At 35.1% G+C, this 22872-nt stretch overlaps 1 protein-coding gene and 1 long non-coding RNA gene across 4 annotated transcripts; both read right to left on the bottom strand.

Moving 5' to 3' along the window:
* Positions 1–13381: 13381 nt before the first annotated feature.
* On the bottom strand, positions 13382–14829 carry LOC108319556 (uncharacterized). Its single transcript, XR_001831302.2, has 3 exons — positions 14090–14829; positions 13874–13978; positions 13382–13765 (listed from the first exon to the last, which is right to left on the bottom strand). It is a non-coding gene; the product is annotated as an uncharacterized LOC108319556 (long non-coding RNA).
* Positions 14830–16398: 1569 nt separating this feature from the next.
* On the bottom strand, positions 16399–19735 carry LOC108319538 (uncharacterized). 3 transcript variants are annotated; one of them, XM_017550701.2, is made up of 6 exons: positions 19576–19735; positions 19043–19141; positions 18635–18899; positions 18338–18534; positions 17364–17551; positions 16399–16918 (listed from the first exon to the last, which is right to left on the bottom strand). In XM_017550701.2, the coding sequence occupies exons 2-6, from the start codon at positions 19135–19137 to the stop codon at positions 16632–16634; spliced, it is 1032 nt and encodes a 343-aa protein (XP_017406190.1). In that variant the 5' UTR covers positions 19138–19141; positions 19576–19735; the 3' UTR covers positions 16399–16631. The 3 variants fall into 3 exon arrangements, with proteins under 3 accessions (XP_017406190.1, XP_052734334.1, XP_017406191.1); XM_052878374.1 differs by having other exon boundaries at positions 19043–19249; positions 19576–19730; XM_017550702.2 differs by having other exon boundaries at positions 19043–19137; positions 19576–19729.
* Between the last annotated feature and the right edge of the window lie 3137 nt (positions 19736–22872).

Raw genomic sequence — 22872 nt, forward strand, 5'->3', positions numbered from 1 at the left:
CATCTAGTTTCAGCATGAATATGGTGAATTAAACTCTTCTTGTTGTTGGGGAATCAATGTAATCTTTTGAAGCTCTCATATATGGAATTTTGTGTTTAAACATCATATTTATCATACATGCTTTGTTTCATCATTAGTTAGGGTTTTTCCTCTTTGCTCAAAGCATGCATTGTTTAACTCATTCGATGTCATGATTATTGGTTTCATTGATATGGACACATACGGTAAAATCTAGATCCGGGGAAACTCTCCCAACAATAGTATAAACCTAGACATAGGAATATGAGGTTGGTTGTCGTTAAGCTTCCGTTGACTATAATGCATGATTAATTGCTAGGAAGACAAGACATTGTAAACTAGTGATTATGATTAGGCTTTCTTCGCCGAGACATCGGGTTTAAGGTAATTTAGAGAGTGGCATTAACATTGATGAAAAGAATGATGAATTCCTAAAATATATGAGAGTGGATAAGATGAAATTGATTGCCCCAACAACATACTCATCCACATATTTCAATTCACGTGTTTTGTTTCTTCTTTCCCATTGATCATCACAGGTATACATTTTACTTTTTGTCTTTTTCATTTGAAACTTATAACAATTTGTTCACAAGTCTTAAATAATCAAGAAATCATATAACTAACTAGGTCGTGAGTCCTTTGGGAGAACGATACTTGGTCTTACCGAGTTTATTACTTGATACGATTCGGTCACACTTGCCGAGGGTTAAACAAGTTTTTGGCGCCGTTTTTCGGTGTTCATAAATTTGTCATCAGGAACACTATTTGGTAAATAGAGAATTTATTATACATATTTGTTACCAATAAGGAGTATTGGTAAAACCTGAAGATGTGTTTTGATGATGCTGCAACTTATAGATTTTGGATGTAGTAGGAAAATATTTAAAAAAGCAACTTGTAGATTTTGAATGTAGTAGGAAAATGTTAAACATTGTAATTTTTACTAGTATAATCGATTATGGTTAAGCAATAATCGATTATCACAAGTCATACTTGAATAATCGATTATCACTTCATATAATCGATTATCACATTTTTGAAAACCTGTAACGGACTTGAATAATCGATTATCACTTACAATAATCGATTATTCATGGTAATTGAGAGTTGACCTTTGGCACTCAGTGTACTTGGCTATATAATTTGATTTGGAGAAATCAGAAAAAAAACGTTGTTGAACAGAAGCTCTTGCAGAATACTGTTTGTCAGAGGAAGTTCTCAGAAGCTATAGTTCAAGTTCCCTTGCTTGGTCTCGTGAACAGGAGAGGCTCGCGTGTCGTGTGTCGATTGTCGGAGCAAGCTCTCTTCGAGTTAGCAAGGTGCTCTGCCTGGTCTCGTGAATAGGAGAAGCTCGCGTTTCGTTTGTCGATAGTCGGAGCGGTTCTCTTCGAGTTGGCGGAGTGTTCTTCTTCCGGTTCGTTCGTCGAAGGAAGGTTTTTTTTTTCTGCTTTATTAACTATTTGTTGTAATCTGTGAAACATCTTTTTAGTGGAATTGTTAATCACTTTTTATAGTGATTAACGACTGGACGTAGATTCTGTTGAATTGAACCAGTATAAAAATTACTCGTGTGATTTTCTATTCCCTACACCCTTTATTTTTTACGCATATCAACTGTTGGATAAATTTTCTGAAAGAAAATTGATTTTCTAAAAACGGACCAATTTATTTTAAAAAGGTGACCGAACACGCTTTCTACTCTCTAAGTTTTAATTCCGCTGCGCTATACTCTTCGAAAAATACCCCCTCTGATGCCATCAATTGGTATCAGAGCTTGCTTTTATAGTTTTTCAAAATTTGCGAAAATGGCCGGTCACAATCAAAACCATGTATATGCTGAGGGTGCTTCCATTAACAGACCTCCGTTGTTTACTGGTGATAACTATGCTTTTTGGAAAGTGAGAATGGAGATTTTTATGGGGTCTGTTGATAGAGGTATCTGGGAAGCTGTCCAAAATGGCCCTTATATTCCTATGAATACTGTTGATGGTGTAGAGACTGAAAAACCTTATTTTAATTGGACTGCTGAAGAAAATAGACGAGCTCAGTTTGATATTAAAGCTCGCAATATAATTTCATCTGCTGTTGTACTTGATGAATTTTATAGAATTTCAGTGTGTAAGACAACACAGGAGATGTGGGAAGTCCTCAGAGTCACTCATGAAGGAATAGAGGACGTGAAGCGCGCTAGGAAGAACACTCTCATTCAGGAATATGAGATGTTCAGAATGCAACCTGGAGAAACGATCTCTGACGTTCAAAAACGATTCACTCATATTGTGAATCATTTAACAGGGTTGGGTAAGACTTTTGATACTGATGAACTTAATGTGAAAATTCTGAAATCTCTGGACAGGTCTTGGCAACCAAAGGTGACTGCCATCTCGGAGTCTCAAAATCTTACTCAGATGTCAATGCCAATCTTGTTTGGAAAGCTCCGTGAGCATGAACTTGAGCTGAGGAGATTGACTGTTGAAGAGGATCAAGGCAAAAGGAAAACTCTAGCTTTCAAGTCCGAGATCTCCAAAGGAAAGAACTCTAAAAAGATTGAAGATGATGATTCTGATGATGAGGAGAACATGAGCCTCATGATAAAGAAATTTGCCAAGTTTATGAAGGCAAAAGGAAAGGACAAATTTCGTAAAGAAAGGAGAGAAAATCAAGAATTTCCTTCAAGTGTTAAATGCTATGGATGTGGAGAAAGAGGGCACATGAAAACTGATTGTCCAAAGAACAAGAAAAGTGAAGAAAAGAAAGAAATGAAATTCCCAAAGAAGAAGAAAGCTTACATAGCTTGGGAAGACAATGCATCTAGCTCGACAAGCTCAAGTGATTCAGATGAAGAAGCCAATATTTGTCTAATGGCTGACTCAGAAGATACTGGAAGCCAAGTAAGTGATTCCAGCTTTGAATCTAGTGAATTAGACTTGCAAAAGGCCTTCTTTGAATTGTTGATTGAATCTGAAAAACTTGATGCTGCACATAAAAAACTTAAGAAAGAGCACAATGAATTAAAATTGAATTATGAAAAGTTGCTTGATGATGAAGTTGTCTTAAGAAATAAAGTTAGTACTTTAGAAACAAAATTATCTGATGCAAATGCTACTGTTGAACCTGTTGAATGCTTGTCTTGTAAGAATCATATGTTTAACATTGACATACTTGAAAATTTACTTTCTAAAGCAACCAAGTCTATCTCACATGTTTTTAGAAGGAGCAATGGTAGAAATAAAGAAATGCATCATAAAAAGTCTAAAGTTAAGAGAACTCGTAGAGTTTGGGTTGAAAAAGGAACAACTGTAAAAACCAAACTGCATGGTGTTTGTTGCTTCTATTGTATGAAAAAAGGACATACTTCAAACAAATGTAGAATCAAACATTTTGATGTTCCTGATGGAAAATGTGCTTGGATTCCCATTATAAAGTAATTTGTCTCTAACCCTGAGGACCCAAATGAGATTGTGGGCACCAAACCTCTCTTGGATGGTTTTGCAGGTTAAGTTCTCAAAAGAAGAAGAGAGATCCATGGTATTATGCTTTCGGAAATAATGATCTAAGAGCAGGAAGTGAATCCATCAAATGGCATTCAAAGCCTTGGTTCGAACTCCATGTGATTGAGCTAAGTGTTGTTTGAACTGTGTTATTGCACTTTGTTCTGGTTATCTTTCTAATTTTCCATTATTTGATTATTGTTATATTCATTTAAATGAGTTGGTTGATAGATTTTCATTGGCATTTTTAGATAATTAAGTTATTTGATGATTGAATTGGCATTTCCGTTTCAAAGATGTTTTCTGTGGAGATCTATTTATATGCATGCCATATGAGCTATGATTTGCTCCGGATAAAGCTTGATTACAAATTGTGAAAATCACTGTAGAATAGTCTTTAAAAGTAGTTGTCGGAACTGCATTTCCTTGTTTGTGTCAATTTTCCAGTTTTAAATTCTGGTTTGCCAATATTTCATGGATAAAATCCATTGAACCAAGATAAACAATGTTATTGAATTAAATCTGATTACTGCATATTGTTGTTCTAATTTTTATATATGTCGTTTTATATGCAGATTTGAATTCATTGGGTTGAATAGATTGGGATATGAGAGTGCATGAATCATAGTGTTGTTTTGAAAGTTGTAAATTGTGTTGTCAAAGTTAGTTTTTTGAACTGATAGTGCTAGCTGAAATGCTTTCATGTCAAACCTGTAGCAACTATGATCATTTCCATTTAAGCTACTGTTGCATTCATTTTAGTTTATAAATTGGTTGCTTAATCATTGATATCTTAATTGTTTGAAAAGTGGTTGTTGATTTCGTGGGTTAATTGAGTATGCTAAAAACTAAATTTGAATTGCATATTTAAGGGGGTATCTTTACTTTATGAACTTAAAAGAGAGTTAGGAGTGTTAGACATATCTTAGAATCAAAATCTATGCAAATTTTTGCATTTTTTCGTAAACTTAACGCTTCATAATCGATTATCACTAAGTTATAATCGATTATTCATGCATCAAATTCAATTCTGGAAAATCTTAAGCAGATAATCGATTATCATGCAATTCTGGGCAGTAATTATTGAACTGATAATCGATTATCACGAGCCATAATCGATTATCGCGCTGACAGTTTCAAAAATAGAGCCGTTGGAGCATCCCATAACGGCTATAAACGGCCATAAACGGCTAACTTTTCCATTTTTCTTATAAATAGCCCCCCATAATCGATTATTAGACACTCCTTTGCACCTAAATACTGTTGAAATCAAATCTAGAGCTCAAATCTTCTTCATTTCTCTTTACCTTCTCAAAATCTCATTTTCCCATTCTTCCTCCATGGCTGACTCAAGAAGGCACCGTCGCAGAACAGCTGGAGCCTCCTCTTCTTCTCAACCACGTCTTGCAAACATAGATGGATGGATATCAGATCCAGGGAAACATGCAGACTTTGTTAATTCCTGGCAAGAAAGGAAGATCATGGCGGTAAAGTTTATTCGTCTTGACTTTTTCCGCTTCTATACCTTTCAATTTCCAAACACTTTTGTTGAGCAGGGGTTAACGCATCTGTTAGAACAAAAAGGATGCATTTATCCTGATCTTATAAGAGTCTTCTACTTCAACTTGCGCTATCGAGATGGGATAATATCTACTAAGGTCAAGGGAGTACGCATCATTTTAGATGATGACGTTTGGACAAATGTTGCTCAACTTCCCATCTGGGATGATGCTGTCAAAGTCCATTTAGGACTTGAAGATTTCAACAGGATGATGACTTTTCAATCCTTCCTGCGTCATCCTGAACGGCAAACAAATAGAAGGCAATTACTGGTTGGAGGTTTTAAAGTTGAAGAAAGGATGATCCACTACTTGATTGTCTAGATTTTATGTCCTAGAGCAACAAACCATGCTCAATGCTCTGAGCAGGATTTACTTCTGTTGTATGGGATTCTAAATCACATACACGTCGACTGGCCTGCTCTCATTGCTGACACAATGGTAAAAGCCAAGAAATCCCATTCATATCAATTTCCCTATGCTCTTCTTATTTCTAGGATTTTAGAATTCAAAGGTGTACCTGTTGAAGGAGAACTCGTTCAAACTATTGAAGCTGTGGGATCAGAAATTGGAGATACTACCTTTCGTCAAATGGGATTCATTACTAGAGGTAGAGTCCTTATTCACAAAGATGATGACCATCCTGATGTAGATGAAGATGATGACATGGACATTCATATGGCTGACCCAGTAAGTGCTGCTGCTCTGTCTAATGCTGAACCATCCAACATACCCTCCTCTTCCTCAACTTCTATGGAAGAACATTTTGCAAGGTTATCTAAACAGTTGGAGGATATGAGTCTTGCACAAAAGACTCACTTTGAGGAGATTTATGAGTGGCAGCGATCTGTTGATGAGTACATGGTTGATCAATTTCTTGATCTTGATGTTCGCCTATCTAACATCGAGGGTCATCTTAATATCCCACCTCCTGAACGTTCTCCTAGTCCTGAATTCTAGGTTTTTAGGCCTCTAAGTTTGATTGTTATGTTATTTTCTTTATGGTATTTAGTTTCTTAATCTTTATGAATTTCATGTAATTCCTTTCTATTCTTAATATAATGAGCTTTCATTTTGTGCATATATTCCATTTTTGAGGGGGAGCTCATATTATGGGGGAGGTTATTACATTATTCTTTTTGCTTATGATCAAAAAGGGGGAGAAGAAATATAAGGGGAGGATTAAAGAAAAAAATAGTTTTTTAATTGTACAGGTACTGCTAACTCTGTGGTTGTCCATTAGTTTATATATGTTGCAGGTAAACCTGAGTTGCTTTTAAAAAGAGAGTTTTTGATCATCATCAAAAAGGGGGAGATTGTTACCAATAAGGAGTATTGGTAAAACCTGAAGATGTGTTTTGATGATGCTGCAACTTATAGATTTTGGATGTAGTAGGAAAATATTTAAAAAAGCAACTTGTAGATTTTGAATGTAGTAGGAAAATGTTAAACATTGTAATTTTTACTAGTATAATCGATTATGGTTAAGCAATAATCGATTATCACAAGTCATACTTGAATAATCGATTATCACTTCATATAATCGATTATCACATTTTTTGAAAACCTGTAACGGACTTGAATAATCGATTATCACTTACAATAATCGATTATTCATGGCAGTTGAGAGCTGACCTTTGGCACTCAGTGTACTTGGCTATATAATTTGATTTGGAGAAATCAGAAAAAAACGTTGTTGAATAGAAGCTCTTGCAGAATACTGTTTGTCAGAGGAAGTTCTTAGAAGCTATAGTTCAAGTTCCCTTGCTTGGTCTCGTGAACAGGAGAGGCTCGCGTGTCGTGTGTCGATTGTCGGAGCAAGCTCTCTTCGAGTTAGCAAGGTGCTCTGCCTGGTCTCGTGAATAGGAGAAGCTCGCGTTTCGTTTGTCGATAGTCGGAGCGGTTCTCTTCGAGTTGGCAGAGTGTTCTTCTTCCGGTTCGTTCGTCGAAGGAAGGTTTTTTTTTCTGCTTTATTAACTATTTGTTGTAATCTGTGAAACATCTTTTTAGTGGAATTGTTAATCACTTTTTATAGTGATTAACGACTGGACGTAGATTCTGTTGAATCGAACCAGTATAAAAATTACTCGTGTGATTTTCTATTCCCTACACCCTTTATTTTTTACGCATATCAACTGTTCGATAAATTTTCTGAAAGAAAATTGATTTTCTAAAAACGGACCAATTTATTTTAAAAAGGTGACCGAACACGCTTTCTACTCTCTAAGTTTTAATTCCGCTGCGCTATACTCTTCGAAAAATACCCCCTCCGATACCATCAATTGACTATGAATCTCTCAAGTATCTTAAAGGGCAGGGAAAGCTAAACAAGAGACATGCCAAGTGGGTGGAATACTTGGAGCAATTTCCCTATGTCATCAAACACAAAAAGGGGAGTACTAATGTTGTTGCGGATGCTTTATCTAGAAGACATGCATTATTAGTAACCTAGGTTCACAAATATTAGGATTTGATGATATAAGAAAACTATATGAAAATGATGAATCATTTGAGTCCATTTATTCATCATGTCTTAAGAAGCCTTTTGATGGATTCTATCTTTCTAAGGGGTATCTTTTTAATAAAGGAAAACTTTGTATACCCCAAGGATCCATTAGGAAACTTCTTATCAAAGAGAGTCATGGAGGAGGACTCATGGGCCATCATGGAGTTGATAAAACTCTAAGCATTTTAAAAAGTAAGTTTTATTGTCCACACATGAGAGTAGATGTTCAAAGGCATTGTTCTAAATGCATAGCTTGTTTACAAGCTAAGTCAAAAATTATGCCTCATGGACTCTATACTCCTCTTCCTATAGCTAATACCCCTTGGGAGGACATAAGTATGGATTTTGTTCTAGGACTGCCAAGAACTCAAAAGGGGTATGATTCTATATTTGTGGTAGTAGATCGTTTTAGTAAAATGGCCCATTTTATACCCTGCGACAAAGTAGATGATGCTAGCTATATCTCTAGACTCTTCTTTAAAGAAATAGTGAGATTGCATGGCTTACCCAAAACCATAGTATCTGATAGAGATGTTAAGTTCCTAAGCCATTTTTGGAAAACTTTATGGGAAAAGCTAGGAACTAAACTTCTATCTTCTACCAAATGTCACCCACAAACTGATGGGCAAACTGAAGTAGTAAATAGATCTTTATCTACTTTGTTGAGGGTAATATTAAGAGGTAATAGAAAAAGTTGGGATGATCATCTACCTCATATTGAATTTGCTTATAATAGAGTAGTTCACAAGACTACTAATCTTTCTCCTTTTGAGGTTGTTTATGGTTTTAACCCTATTACACCTCTTGATTTACTTCCTCTTCCAGAATCATCTTCTTTTCTTCATAAAGAGGGTGTATCTAAAGCGAAGTTTATTAAGAAGTTACATGAGAAGGTTAAAAACCAAATTTAAAAACAAACTCAAAAATATACAGAATATAACAACAAAGGGAGAAAGAAAATAGTCTTTGAAGAAGGAGACTTAGTTTGGCTTCATTTGAGAAAGGAAAGGTTTCCCTCTCAACGAAAGTCCAAACTTAGTCCAAGAGGAGATGGTCCTTTCAAAGTGGTCAAAAAGATAAATGATAATGCATACATATTAGATCTTCCTGAAAGTTATGGTGTCAGTCCTACTTTTAACGTCTGTGACTTAATTTCTTTCACAGGAGATGATCAACAGGATGAAGCAGATCTGAGGACAGATCTGAGGACAGATCCTTTTCAAGAAGGAGGGTCTGATGGAAGACCATCAAGGAATCACATTGGACCTCTTACTAGAGCCATGGCAAGGAAGATTCAAGAAGAAGAAGGATCACCTAACACTTTACTTCTATGGAAGGTTACTTATGAAAATCCTTCTTCTCTTGTCTAAACTAATATGTGTTCTATAAGATACAATAAAAGCAAGAGCCATGGTCAACTAATCAAATTTGGGAAAGCACTTCAAGGGATCAGCACCAGGGCCGCTCCAGCACCCTCAGCTAGGGGGGTCTCCAACTCAGATGCACCAAATGAACTTCCTGGCTCACGTGCGCTCCATCCCCCTCAGACAGGAGGGCTCCAGCCCCAGTGGAGCAGCCTGAAGCACGTTTTGGCAGCACTGTCCATGTGACCCAGCATGTTTCCTGTGACCCAACTAACTTGGCCTTCAAGCTTGTTTTGTATTTTGAATTTTGGAGGGAATTTAGCTCAGAATTGAGGCCCTTCTTCACCTATAAATAATAGGGCCTCCCCTTTGTATTTTCTCACTTTTGAGCTTAGTGAAATGCTGCAGAAATTGTTTTCCAGCCCTATTGCTCTTGAGTCACTCTTTCTCTTCACTTTCTCTACCCTTTCCTCTAGCTTCCTTCCATAGTAGGAAGGCCTTCTGAGCTGTGAGGCCTCAACCACACACTTTACTTCACCTTAAACACTTCAAACACTTCACTATTTTCCATTTTCCGCTGCACCTATTTCCATGGTTGTTCTACTCAGGTTTGGAACTCCTCCTTGCGTGAATCCAGCTGGAAGTAGCTTCCATCAACATGACAGTGGATAGGATGAATTGGTAAACCCCAACAACATAATCATTCATATTATTCATCAACTGTTTTTATATTGTCCAAGTCCATTGATCAAAACCTTGCATTCATGTTTATTTTTGCATAGTTCAACAACAATATTTTCGGTTACAAGTCTAAGATAATCAACAAATCACATAACTGTTTAGGTCGTGAGTCCTTTGGGAAACGATACTTGGTCTTACCAATTTTATTACTTGATACACTTGCCGAGGGTTAACAGTAACCTTTGTGAACTCTCATGTATTGAATTGATTCTTGATATTATATGCTTCTTTGATTAATTGTTAGGATAATTCTTCTTTGCGTAATGCTTGCTTCGTTTAACTCATTCTTTAGCATGATGTATGATTTGTATGAGTACCAGAAGATAGATTATACTTCATGATATGGAGAATTATTCCCAGAAGTAGTATTGCTCAGGAATGGGGGTATGAGTTTTGGTTGTCTTAAGCTCCTGTTCTTCATAATTAATTATTATGAATGCTAGGAATTGTATGAACTAATTGTTAAGGATAGGCTTTCTTCGCCGAGGAATCGAGTTTTAAGTGTTTTAGAGAGTGACATTGACATTAATGAAGAAGTAGAATTTGCATATACATGAGAGTAAACAAGGTGTAATCTAACCCCAACAACATATTCATTCCATAATATCAAACTCGTTCATCTTTGCACTTTTGTCCAATTGATCAAATTGCATGCATATTTACTTTTTAGTATTTGCATTCTAAACCTAAAAGAGTTTTTTTTCAAGTCCTATTTAATCAAGAAATCACATAACTGTTTAGGTCGTGAGTCCTTTGGGATACGATACTTGGTCTTACCATTTTATATTACTTGATACGATTCAGTACACTTGTCAGAGTCTTAACATCAACCTTCACCCCGGCCAACTCAACTCGACTTTCAACTCGTGATAACGTCTTCCTCAAGCCAGGTTGGGCTAAAGTAAGAACATGAAGCTACAAAGGTGGAAGTGGTGTGGAAGCTATGGATATGGTGGTGAACCTCATGGTTTTGGAGGTGGTACTCACGGTTTTGGTGAGTATTTGTGGTTGAATGGAGGTGTTTGATGAATCTCTTAAGAGGTTGGGTCAACTTTAGAGAAGGGTGGCTAGAGGGACCTCATGGGATGTTCTAGCCTTGACTTAAGACAAGATATGGATGCACAATGGTTTTGGTAGCATAACATTATGATTTATCAAGTGATTTTATAAAGGGAGAGACACATCTATTTATAAAGGAAGGTGTATCCAAAGTAGACCAAAATCCTAAGAACTTTCCACTTTTAGAGTGTCATGTAGTAATCCATTTTAGAAAAAGTTTCTCTACTTAGAGAATAACACATGGTCACTACCTCTATAAGAAAACTCTTCACTAAGAACTTGTCACGTGGCCACCATGTCTCACAATGGGACATTCTCCACCAAGATATGGTTACAATCCCTACACTACTTGCCCTTAATACAAGACCTTAAAGATATCCTATACTAGTTGATCCTTAATACAGGGTCTACAAATACTTCATGATTGCCCTAGAGAAAGAGCTTTGTTTCACCTTCCATAGATAACTCTAGCTCTTCTTGAATGTGCTTCGGTCAAGGCTAGGGTGTATGCCATCAACTCGAGTATACTCGAATCAACATTCAGGTCTAGCCAACTAGGCTCAACTTTCGGCACATGCCGACTTGACTTTGCTTTTTGACTTGGATTGACTTAACTCGACTTTCAACCCTAACCATCCCGGTTCAAGCTTCAACACAGGCTAACTCGGCTCGACTTTCGACTTATCCTTCGGCTCAAGTCGACTCAGCTCGACCTTCGATCTCGGTTGACTCGACTTGACTTTGGATCCGACCCGACTCGGCATGACTTCAGCCCTAGCCGACTCATCTCGACCTTTAGTCCGACCAACTTGGCTCGATCTTCGATTTATGCCAAATTAGCTTGACCTTCAGCCTGATCAACACATCTCAACTTTTGGTCCAAATAGACCAACTTGACATTCGACTCTAGTCAATTCATCTCAAACTTCAATCCGTACCGAATCAATTTGACTTTGGACATGGAACGACTTAACTGGATTTTTAGTTTGAACTGACTTGATTTTCTCTTTTGCCCAAGTTTATTTGACTAAGTCTTCGGTCTAAACTAACTCAACTCAATTTCTATAAATAAAGTGAAAATGAGTGAAATTTGAACTTTTTCATATATTTTAGAGTTTTAAAATTATTTTATTTTATTCATTTGAAATACCATTCAAAATATTTTAAATTTGAATTTTTATTTTAATTACTTTATTTATTTAAACAAGTGATTCTAATTTTAAAAAAATTTAATTTTTCAAATAAATTAATTATGTTTCTAAATTATATCATCCAAACACAATATTTTATACTTTTTGTCTGACACATATAGGGATGACAACGGGTCGAGTCGGGCACGGATAGTGCCTACTCGCAACCCGACCTGACAAAAAAAAATTCACCGCTACCCGCACGGATACCCGCTTAAAAAATATCCGCGGATATTTTAAAACCTGCGGATATCCGTGGATATCCGCAGATACTCGCAAATATTTAAGAAAAAATATATTTTAATAAATTATTAAAATAATTTAAATAGAATTACAAAAAATATATAAAATATAATATAAATTAAATTAAATATAAATTTAAATTCAATTTTAATTAAATTTAATCTTGTAAAATATAAATTAATGTTAATTTTAATTAAATTTAACTTAATAAAATATAAATTAAATTTTTATTTTTATTTTTTGCAGGTATCCGCGGGTACGGATAGTATAATACCTGCACCCGACCCGTTTATAAGCGGGTATTAAAATATCCGCTATTCGCGGGTTGCGGGTAGTAAATATCCGCAGGTATCAACTATCCGTCGCGGATTTTATCCGTGGATATCTGTGAGCGCGAATTTTTTTGCCATCCCTAGATACATAGTTAATTGTCGTGGTACCACTTACTTAGCGATTACATGATTAATTTGATAACGAGACTGGATTAATGCTTCTTAAAGAAATTGAAAGCTTAATTAAACAATCTTAAAAATAAAATAAAATTAAAATATTAAATAATTAGAATAAAAAATTACAAATTATTATTGATAGAATACATATCAATCTATCTTTAACGAAAAATCTTGGGCATAAGGATCTTATTCCAGCTACTAACTATTTGAATATAAATGAAAAAAATGCATCATTTTAAGTAAAGTGAAATAATGGAAGAATTAAATTATAGAAATTAATTAACAAATCAAATGATTAAATTTGAAAAAAAAATGATTAAGGAAAGATTTAAAATCATTCACTAAGTATAATTAAGTCTAAACAGTAAGATTTTATTCTAGATAAGATAATTACCTTTAATATAGGTGACACATACAAATAATCATAATAATGTGTTTGTTATGGCTATATGACAATAAACATTTTGTCGATAATGACTATTTTGTGCAACAATACTTTATTGTATTGCATAAATTAATTACTGATATGTTTTTTTGATAAAACAAAAAAAAAAAAGTAAAAGCAGGCCACTTTGTATCTTTCAATGCAACAATACTATACTATGAGAATTGAAAAGAAAGAACAAAATTAATAAAAAATACCAAGAAAATGATAAAATGGCAGGTATAATGTTGAGTATTATATATTGTTTTCTACGTCCACCCTGAATTAAATGTTTCCCAGCTTATAAAACAATTAACTTGAGAAAAAGATCTGAGCACCTAAGAAATGAAAAACTGATGATTAAGAAACAGCATGAGTTGATGAAGTTTGAAGCAGCTGAAGCTTTTCTAAACTACATTTATGTTGAATTCTTAAAGAGGACATCTCAGTACTGATTGAAATGGATTGCACCAACTTTCCACACAATGAAAGTTGTTGCAAACATGATTGAGCTGATTAAAACAAAAGAGAATACAATGAGAAAGAGATCAGAACCCCCAGGAAACTGAAAAGTGAAGCATGTTGATAAGCCTCATTTGCTATCATCAAACAGATTAGTTGGGGCCTCTGGAAGTCCAGATTTTCTCTTCCCTTTGTCACTTTGCTTTGAAGCTTCCAACACTCTGCTGCTCATGTTCTCTTTATTTCTGTATGGCTGTGGTGCATTACTATCGTGTTAAACAAATAGTAGGTAGTTTAATCAAACCAAAAGATAATCTTCATCATAGATGGCAATATCAAAAAGGACACTACAAGATCTAACCTTCACTCGATCAGCATCAGACACAGGTCGAGCAGAAACATTTCAGCAATTGGGTAACAAAATCTATAACTGGCAGTGGCTCAATAAAAGCAGTGGAGGACATATCTGCATATCCAAAGGAACTATTTAGATTATAAAATTTATTTGATTTAACGGGTTTAATAAAAATGAATAAAGGATTAAAGAAAGATGGATCCAAATTTTGGTGTTACTTACCAATATTCAGTGACAACCCCATCTGAGTTGGACGAATACTCTGGTAGAAACCACGCCAGCTCTCCAATCCCTCACCTAAAGGTTGTCTTCTTCCAAGATCGGGTGAATAAAATGATCTTCCTATAGCGATTAACGAGGTTCTTCCACTTGCATTTGTACTGTTCGGGGCTCCTCCTGAACCCTCTCTCCCTCATCTTCGAACTCACCACTTCCCAGAGCGTCTTGTTCCGCTTGGACGCAGTGAAGTCCCTCTCCATCTCCGCCCGTATCGCTATGAACTCCCGCGTCTCCTGCTGACTCTACTGCGGCTGCGCGGGTCCCCTCTCCTCCCTCACCGCCGCTGACACCTCCCCGGATATCACCAACGACGTTGCGGGGTTCATCAGCGACGGCGTCACCATGCCAAGCCGCGCCGCCAACGCCTCCTCCCCTCCGCCACCGAACATTGACCTCTTCACCACCCCAATGTGGTTTCAATGTGAATTCGTGATTAGGGTTTTGGAAATGCGAAAACTCAAAAAAACAGAAGTGGTGCACTGGAGCTGGTGAAAGCACGGGCGAGTGTTCCCGGAGTGTTTGGAGGGAGGAGTGCCGAGAAATTAGAGATGAGAGGGAACGAGAGAGAACGAGAGAGAACGAGAGGGGAACGTGATAATAGGAGCGTTCACAGGTTTAGAGACACGGAAGACAGGAACGAGACGAGAGGGAACGTTGAAATGAAAGCAGGGAAATGAGAAAAATTAGAAAGAGGAGATATTATAACTAATTTTTAAAACTCCTTTATAATACATTAACATGATATTAACATACCGTTTTAATATGTATAGTCACAATTATGAACTAATTCACTTAATTCACCAAACATATAATATTACGGGAAAGTTATAATTGAAGAAACTAGATTAACCAAAAGTCTTCAATAGACTTTCATCTCCTTTTCACACACAACTTAAATACTTTCTTTCTTCTATTCTGCCTAATATTAATTACAGAAAAATGTTAACAAGCCAATAGCATATATATATTTTTCATATATTCTTTGACATCTTGTTATTACTATTATGTTGTAGTTGTAAAATCAACACATATTGTAACCAAAAATCACTTTAAAAATATCCAAACGCTGTAAACTTAGTTACAATTTTGAAACGACAAAACTTACCGTGTAGTTGACATATCATAATATAATGAATCGCAAATCTTCTATAAAACAGGAGTAAGACTCAATTATAATATATTAATGAAATTATAATTTTCATTTTACAAATAAATTTTGTACAATTAAATTATACATAAATTCACTTATTAATTTTGAAAGATGACTCACAAGAAAAAATAATACCAATGAGATAAGTCTAATCCACATAAGATATTAATCCCACCTCTAATTCAAAACGTATTTTATCAGTCCTTTTTTCTTATTTGATGTCAACTTTTTCATCTCTACTCAACCTAGAAATTAAACTCATTTGGACTTCCCAATGATACTTTTTTCTTTATCAAATCACAAGTACTCCTTTGTTTGTACTACCGTTGATCTTAATGAGATACATTTGCAACAACTGTCTTGTAGAAAAACTTTCGATACATAAATTCATTTGATCTGGTCACCAAAACAAACCTTCAACTTTGATACTACTTATAATTCTTTTGAGGAATGATTCATCATAGAGAAACAACAAGACATGAATCCAACACAAATAAAGGATAGACACTACCTTGAACCTAAAACCTTAAAACAATAAATTTATGAGTTTTCTTGTTTAAATGATATTCAACTTTCTCATCTCTACTTAATGTCAGAGTTAAACTCACTTGGATTTCCAACACTAAGATGGTATATAGTTATTTATAGTTTGTCCTACTACAATTCTTCAAAACTATTATGATACCATTATCGGACTCTTGTAACCCATAAATATTTTATTTCACATTCAAGATGTTAATTCTCAACATGCAAAGGTGTGTTAAAGATCTCACATCAAATAAGAATAAATTTGAATTATAATATATAAGTGATGTAACTTTCACATTACAAGTCAATTTTGTGAGATTGAATTAGAAATACAAACTTATTAAGACAATGAAATTAGTTTAGTTCTCTACATTTGATTAATTTAAAAAACAGAACATATTAGAATATGTGATTTTTAAAAACATGGCACATTTTGATGCAACTAAATAGCATGGAATAAAAGAGAACTGATATAACAGTTCCATTTCGTTCTGTCCATAGTACACATGCAAACCTACCTAAGAATCCTTCAAAATTGAATCACTCGACCAATAAAAGTAAGAATTTGTACACGTTTAAGTAATCTAAATATAAATATGCCAAAATCCTGAAATGATCTTTCAGTCTTGAAGTGATAATCAAGAATGTCAAGTTCATCTTTCAACAAAATGTAAAGGCAAAACTCCGCAACTAAATCTATACTAATGGTAGCAAATGAAATGAGCACCCACAAGTACAACATCAAACACAGCCTTGGCTGTGAGTAGAAGAGTGATCTTCAAAGCATTGAGTGAGCAGAAAAGGAAGTTACTTGGCCTTCTTAACAAGATTAGAGGTTCGAAACACAGCATCATCTCTGATGAAACTCCACCAAATGTAGGTTAGAGGAATAGTAGTGGCGTGCCAAATAGCATGTGCATCAAAAAGTCCAAGATATGGAGGGAAATCATAGATTTCTAAAAGCATTGCAAGGCCACCAGAAAAAACAACAAACCATAGCTTCCAACGCGAAGGATGCTTACTAAAACCAGCCCAAACTGCCCACATGGAAAGTTGTCCCACAGCCATTACTATGCAAACTACCATATTCCATCCTACAGTTAGGTTGACAATGTTATCAAAATCGCATAAGAGAAAACGAGAAATTACAGACATAATGAAGAAAAAATGCAAGTCAAAACTTATGTCTCTCTCATGTGCACATAAGACCTCTTGTATTGGAAAACTTGCAGTAAAATCATAACTTCAATTTTGTTAAAGATGGTAGTTGTTCAAGCCAAATTCAATCTTGGCACCCCCCTCAAAAGTCAGTCTCATATGCTTAAGTTCAAAGAATTGGTTGGAACTGGAATGAAAAATGATTAGCTAAGAATGCTGTCAAAAATCTTGTGATGGAAGCAGAAGGCACAAAGATGAATGACATCCATAATTAATAGACATCACCAGATAAGTGATTTTGAGGAGATCAATAAGAAATTGATCTTGCATTCAACTTCACACTGGACAATAACAATATCAAGATTACATGGCAGGACATACCGTAATCTAGTAAATAGAAGTTGATGTACATTACGTGGGTGGTCACAAAAGCAATTAATGGAGCAGCAACCATAACTCTGGTAGCCTCATCCCGAACACTGAAGGTTCGTAAGATGGCTAAAATGAGGGAGTATCCAAGTAGAACCACTGCAGATGAGTAGTCTAGTTTCTCAGTTAGATCAACATCTCTGCAGTACAAAACAACACAAACAATTTAAATTTAAGCTTAAAAGAGAGGAAAAGAAGAAAAGAAAACGGAACTTAGGATGAAAGGGAAATTTTAGGATACATAAATAGCTACATTCAACAATTAATGGACATGTTTTGTTTCTTTCTCAATGTTAAAGTGGGATTTTAAACCAAGACTGAGGAAATTTCTTGGAACATCAACATAATTAAGAACAACATAGTAACTTTAAACCGCTTATATGTAATCAAAAAATGAATTTTACGTGAGGCTTTTAATTTTTCAATGAAGAAAGCCTTCAAAGAATGAATCTTCCAAATGGGTAGTATTAATAGAAATATTCTTAAACCAAGAATAAAATTAAGGAACTGTTTCTGCATTAACATTTCATATGCATACATACACAGCGATTCAATTTGAGTCATATCTTTTGCCAGCTGATTCAGACTTCAACATAAGAGCTAAGAAGTAGAACTTCACTAGAAAAAAAAATAATACAGACTGATTGACACCACCTAAAACTAATTACTATTTATGGTGAAATAGCAAGATAGCTTACAAATGGGTAGCATTACAAATTAAGAAACTTTTTTCTGCATTTATATTTCATTCGTATATATTTTGATTCAATCTTCACTAGCAAAAACCACAATATACAGGCTGATTAACACCACCTAAAATCAATCACTATTTATTTATGGTCAAATTAACCAAATGAGAATGACATTATTAAACACAGAGATATATAGATTCAGTTCAAAATAATTAAAATATGTGCATAACTTACCGACTGTGGAAAACTCCACTCCAGAACCAGGAGTTTAGTGATAAGAACCCATACACATGCCACAGACCAGCATACTCATAATACGCCTTCTTTCCATCTTTTAGAGGCAATTTATAGTATATAAGAATGAAAAAGGAGACCCAACCATGAAAATGCATTGCAAGATTTAGAGCAGAAAAAGCCACAGAAGCAGGCTCCTGGTTGAAAGGATACATGGCAGTTATCAAACAAAGGAATTTAAAATGATTGGATACCAACACAAATGAAAACTTAAGTATGGCTTCTTTGCCAACATACCTGCATCCCATATAAACGCCTGAATGGCCATTTGCCATGATATTTGACAGGGCCAAGGTTTTGTGACTCCCTCTCTTTCTCTCTATCAACCATGCAGTAGTACCGACAATCACATTGACAATCCCATTTTTTCCATTGTATATAGAGTGGTCCTTGCTGCATGTACCACGGACGATCAAAAAGTTCTCCATCTGAAGAAAATTTACAATTTGGAAAGCATCTTTGGCCAACACATCCAGTTTGCTGACATTGTGTTACACAAACCCTGATATCCAAACCAAACAAGAAACAAAAATAGGTTGGAGAAATCCAACAAAATTCTACTTAACTCATGGAGCAAATAGTAACTTCGAATATTTGGATACAATGAAAAACTGAAAAAGGAGCAAAAGGCAACAAGTGCTGAACCTGTAGCGGGGATCAGCATCACCAGCACTTGCATCAATTACCTCCACAGACCAAGAAAGCACCAAAAGAAAAGCACACACCCAGCCATCAAACATCTGGCTACATAGCATTTGAAACACAAAGGTCACACGTCTGCATCAGCAAAATTATCCAAATGCCACCAAAGTGGTGCATGCAAAATTCTATATTTCTGCTCAAATAATTCTCCTTCAAACATTGGCAAGCAAAAAAGGGAAAAAAAAGTTAGTGGGGTGAGGAAAAAGCACGCATATTTACACAAATTTTAGTATATACAGAGACAACAGGATCTTCAATTCAAGACCCACATCTCAAATCTCGTCAAAAGGGAATCTTTACCATTGTGATAGATCGGAAGTTCAAAAGGTAGAGAGTATACATAGCATAAGCAGCCAAAATCGCATCTATGCAAAATTTGCAATAACAGTACACGAGGTAGCAAATTGAGCTCTAGTGAGAAATGAAAGAGGGTAAAAGGAAAACAAAAAAACAAAAAAAAAAAGCTATCTTGATACCGTTTTCGGCGAAGAGAGTCTTGAGATGATGCAAAAATTTGAAGTACTTTGGAGAATCAAAGAATGGTAGACAGAAGGAGTCTTTGCGTGTGAAAGATCGGGGTTGCAGTGAAGCTCATGCTAAGGGTGAGAGGAGACTAAATAAATTCCTTCTTTTGACAAAGAATTTTACTTTTTATATAAGTGATTTTTTAGTATAAGGACTTTACAAGTATGGCTATAAAAATTGAGGGATTAACTTCTTATAATCATACAAGTATTATTAATTATGGGAATAATAAAAATAAGATTAAGAATTTAGTTTAAAGTTATATCTATGACAAGAGTAATAGTAGGTAAAAGTTTTCCAAAACATATTCTCTTTATAATGTTTTACTTTATTTTGGGTAAAATTATATGTTTTTAAGTTCAAAGTATATATTTCTATTCTTTTAAGACTCAAATTTTACCTGATATTAACATAGACTAATAAAAGCATTTTATAAGACTCTGTCTTAAATTTATCTTGACACATATTCTTAATAACAATACTTTTCAAAGTTTGATGACAACTTGAATAATTAAAAAGCTTTTGTTCAAAATTTTAAAGTTATAAAATTCTTCAAGAAATTATATATATTATGTATGTGTTTTTACATTTTTTACTGGATTTAATAAAGATAATTATTCTTATGAATTTTATCTCTTATATTAAAATATTATAATGTAGATATCAACGTATAAGAAAAAAACAATAAGTATATCTAAATAAAAGAACTCTTAAAGCTTCCTTAATTGCATAAAAAAGATTTGTCCCTGTAATATCCTTACAAAATTTTCTGCCTTACTCTAACATAAGAAAAAAAGTTTTTATAAAGAATTTAGTATTTCAAAATAATATATATATATATATATTTCTTATATAAGATAAATGATACATAATTTAACGACTTTCATTAACAATTTATAAATAATTTAATTTTAATAAATTTAAAAACATACAATAATCATATAAATTACACATTAATCTATTTAAAGAATATTTGACAAATGATATCGATTTCAAATTGACTTAGTGAATTTAAAAATAATAAGTCTTGATAAGTTCATTATAATCCATGACACAAAACTATACATTATGGTATGGAAAAACTCTATCTTTAGTTTTTTAGCGCATGATATCTCAATTTATATAAGTTAAATAATTATTGAAATAAGGGGTATTTGTTAATTATAACATTGGTGTCAATACTTACAGATGGTATCAGAGCCTAGCCTCTCCCAGTACGGTGTGGTTCGAGGACGAACCAGACGGAAGCTGGTGGGCATGTGACACCCAGGCACTGAGACGAGGGCGGGGAGTGTCGCCGGTGCAAGAGGCATGGTGTAGGGGGCACAGACAAGGAGCGACTCCTGGCATGCTTCGAGTGGAAGGGGTACATGGACGAATCGAACATACACCGGAATGAGAGGGATCTGGAGACTGTGTAGGTATGGGACTATACAGTTGAAGGATAGCTTAAAGGGATTGATTTGGCTACTCATATCACCAAATGCATTTTCTTTTCGGTAGCCTAGCCCATAAGAACTCCATGGTTAAGCGTGCTTAGCCTGGAGTAATTTTGGGATGGGTGACCTTCCTGGTGGTGATCTGTGGGGGCAGTCGATGGTCCATGTAGTAAATCACTTAAAGATACAAAAGAGAGGAGTGAAAATAAGGTTGAAAACAAGTTATTTTAGCTTTATTTTAACATTCTAACCGTTTCGGTAGGGATTTTCGAAACCGAGAAACTAACATGTTCTGACGCGTCTTCTTTCTGAAAGTTGGGATCGCTTGAGCTGCCTGTCTTTCTTTTGTTTGAGTCGTTCGGTTACGTTAGTCTTGGCCGATGGGTTGCCTTCGTGCTCCCGAGGGAGGTACTTGCAAAAGATACTTTGACGCTCAAGTTAGGCATGAATTTGAAGAACCTTGGTTCTTAGTTGAGTATTTAGTGAAGGGTTATCACTATTGAATGTTCAGGGTCATGAAGTATGAGTTGAACGTACCTGGCTTGTGACCCTGGTGATGAAAAATTTATGAACATCGAAAAACGGTGCCACAAACTTGTTTAACCCTCGGCAAGTGTGACCGAATCGCATCAAGTAATAAAATTAGGTAAGATCAAGTATCGTTTTCCCAAAGGACTCACGGCCTAGTTAGTTATCTGATTTATTGATTATTTAAGACTTGTGAACGATTGATTGTAGGTTTTTAATGCAAAAGACAATAATTAAACATGTATGCATGAATTTGATCAATGGCAAAAAGAGCAAAACAAACACGTAATGAATTATATAGATGAGTATGTTGTTGGGGTTATCAATTTCATCTTATCCACTCTCATATACTTTAGGAATTCATCATTTTTTTCATCAATGCTAATGCCACTCTCTAAATCACCTTGCAAGAAGGCATATCCTTAATTACGAGTTCATACAATTCCTAGCATTCCTAGTAATTAATTCTTAAGTGCAGAAGCTTAAAGGCAACCAATATGCTATTGGGAGAAATTCTCCGGATCTAGATTTCCCCGTACGTTCCCATATCGACAAAATCAATAATCATGGCAATGAATGAGTTAAACAAAGCAAGCATTAAGCAAAGAGGAAAACCCTAACTAATGATGAAAGAAAGCATAAGTCTTAAAGTAAGATGTTAAAACAAATTCCATATATGAGAGTTTCACAAGACTACATTGATTCCCCAACAACAATACAAGGTTTAGTTCACCATATTCATGGTGAAACTAGATGAACAATAATGAAAGAATGAAAGATAAAACCCTAGAAAGGTGAAGAGGTAGCCTAAGCATCTAAGATCTTCCTTCAAGGGGTGGAAAAGAGAGTGTTTGCTTTGTCCCAGCCAAAAATACAAACCCTAGGAACACCTAAAGCTTATATACTATTCGTAAAATTACAGAAAATTAGGCCCAAGCCCAAAATAGTGTCGCTCAGCGGTAAGTGCGTGAGTTGTTTTCCTCCCCTCAGCGGTCTTTTCACCCCTCAGCGGATCCAACGTGAGTTTCTGAGTGCCGCTCAACGGTAAACTGCCGCTGAGCGGTAGTTGTGACTTCTCCTTTTGCACTTTTTGATGTCTTTTCTGATTCCATCTCTATCCTTCTTCACTTCTTTCACCAAATTCACCTTAAAACCTGCATAAAACACTGAAATCAAGCATAAATCTGTCCAGCTCTCTTATTTCTAAAAATATGACCAAAAGCATGATTTCAAGCTAGTTTCTAAGTGTTAAAGGTTGCTTTGAGTATCAATTTTAAGCAT

The sequence above is a fragment of the Vigna angularis genome, chromosome 5 (assembly GCF_016808095.1).
Source record: "Vigna angularis cultivar LongXiaoDou No.4 chromosome 5, ASM1680809v1, whole genome shotgun sequence".
Lineage (NCBI taxonomy): Eukaryota > Viridiplantae > Streptophyta > Magnoliopsida > Fabales > Fabaceae > Vigna > Vigna angularis.